Source organism: Buceros rhinoceros, unplaced genomic scaffold (assembly GCF_000710305.1).
Source record: "Buceros rhinoceros silvestris isolate BGI_N320 unplaced genomic scaffold, ASM71030v1 scaffold13439, whole genome shotgun sequence".
Classification (NCBI taxonomy): Eukaryota; Metazoa; Chordata; class Aves; order Bucerotiformes; family Bucerotidae; genus Buceros; species Buceros rhinoceros.
Genome location: NW_010432187.1, coordinates 30,867 through 32,776, shown reverse-complemented (window position 1 = coordinate 32,776; position 1,910 = coordinate 30,867). Strand labels below are relative to the sequence as shown.

Here is a 1,910-nt window from a genome sequence, read left to right as displayed (position 1 = left end):
AAATCATCTCTAGCATTTTCTTATGCTGCTCTATCAATCTGGAAACACAAACACACTTTTCCTCGATCTGTTTCAAATATTTTTACACCTTCTGAAAACTGTTTCTTTTTTTCCCCTACTAATGCTTAGGACTGACACACATGCTTAGTCATGACTGTTGTTTTAATGTTTCACAATGCTATAGGTAAAATGCAAGACACTGGATTATTTCTATCAAGGGACATGAGATGGACTGAATTGAAAAATCTTTCATTAAATTCCATAATAATTATCTCAATATCTTTGCTAGAGATAAAGAAGACAGGAAAACAGTATGGAGAGTGGCTGGCTACAGTAGTAATATTTTTTATATGTCCCTAATGATATAAAACAAGAAATAAATGGTGTTTTTATTTTTGAGCCTGAGCGCTGTTTCTTTTCACCAGCAGAAAATGAAGCCGAGAATAAAGCTGTGCTTTAAGATAATGGAAAGTCAGTTAAGGGACAGAAGTGCAAGATTAGAACCACTGAGCACAGAGGGGGCACAGCAGTGGGGCACAGTCTGGGGCATTAAGCAATGCAGCTGCAGAAGTCCTTGCTGCTCTGCATCTTCTATCTGTATCCAAATTGAATGCCACATTTAGCTCTGCTTGTTAACCTCAGTGACAGTCAACCACAAATCATGTTGTGAAAAAAGTAGCCCACTCTAAAATGAAATTAAAATAGATAGACAGATAGATAGATAGAACATTTCCCAACTGAAACTGCTGCACTAGTAATTACCCATGAAACAGCTAATAGTTTCTATCCTATGCTGTAACCTATGCTGTTAGGATAACTAAGTGGAAAAGGCAGTCTGGGTCATACTGCATTACAGTGTAATGATGGATATTAGTGGCTTATTTGAAGACAAAGTTAAACCACGTGTAAGGTCAGGGATCCCCATCGCAATTGTCTTCTAAAGTTTGAATGACTAGAATTTTGAGACCCTTTCCAGACAGGAATTCAGTTCAGGTATATTCTGCATTTTTGTATCATACCTTCTCTGTTCGGTTTGAAGTGCTCTCGTCCTGGCTTCCTCCTCCTGCTTTTTTTTAAATTCCATTAATTCAGCCTGGTAATGATAAAAGTGAAAAAACAAACAAACGAACAAACTTTTAATTAACAAACCTGTGTTGCAAACCAAATTAACTCCACACGGTGTTAACTTCAGCTAGAGCCACGTGTCATTCACAGAACTCCTCTCAACAGCATTTTACTTATGTGACAGCTCTATGTTAAAACCAGCTTATTTTCCTGTTCAGCATTTCACTGGATGAGTTTTGTTTGTGCCTTAAAAAGTGGGAATTTACAGGATTCAGACATTTACAGTCTGAAATGTAGATTTAAAGGGGTATGCCAGACATCACTCTACTTCCCCTTGCCCTAACTCATGGGTTTGAATGTCCCTGCAGGTCCAAGGGGGAAGCTAGCTCAAGTCATCTAGCAGTAGCAGACACAGTCATCGCACCCACAGGGTATGAAGGGGACATGCCCTTTGCCTCCTGCTTCAGTGGAGCATGAGGAGAAAATGGGGGTATGTGCTGTGGTGTGTCACCTCCAGCTCTCTGGGGCTTCCCCGAGGGAAGGGCAAATGGTACCTGTTGATGTGGTGAAAGCATGTGCAAGCTCCTATATATAAACAGTATATAAACATGTCAAAGGGAATTCTTTTCAGAGGAGAGTTTATCAATGTTAGCCAGGACTGCAAGGGAAACACAGCTCGTATGACTCTGTTCTGCATGTGCGCTTGTTTGTCTGGCTCTTTCTCCCTGCAATGCACCCAAAAATTGAAGATGCAGATTTTTCTGCAAAGAAAATTTGTCTTGCAGTGTGAGGGGGAAGGGATAGAAATAGAGCCATCTTTCATATTTTCCATAGCAACTGAGCTG

At 40.1% G+C, this 1,910-nt stretch overlaps 1 protein-coding gene across 1 annotated transcript in view; it reads right to left on the bottom strand.

Annotated features, from left to right (window-relative positions):
• The window catches only part of EPSTI1 (epithelial stromal interaction 1 (breast)), a gene marked incomplete at both ends in the record, with an annotated part of 31,706 nt that overhangs the window by 607 nt on the left and 29,189 nt on the right, over positions 1-1,910 (bottom strand). Inside the window, one exon of the mRNA XM_010143686.1 lies at positions 1,020-1,093. Coding sequence (XP_010141988.1) covers positions 1,020-1,093 — 74 coding nt within the window. The remainder of the gene's footprint in view (positions 1-1,019; positions 1,094-1,910) is intronic.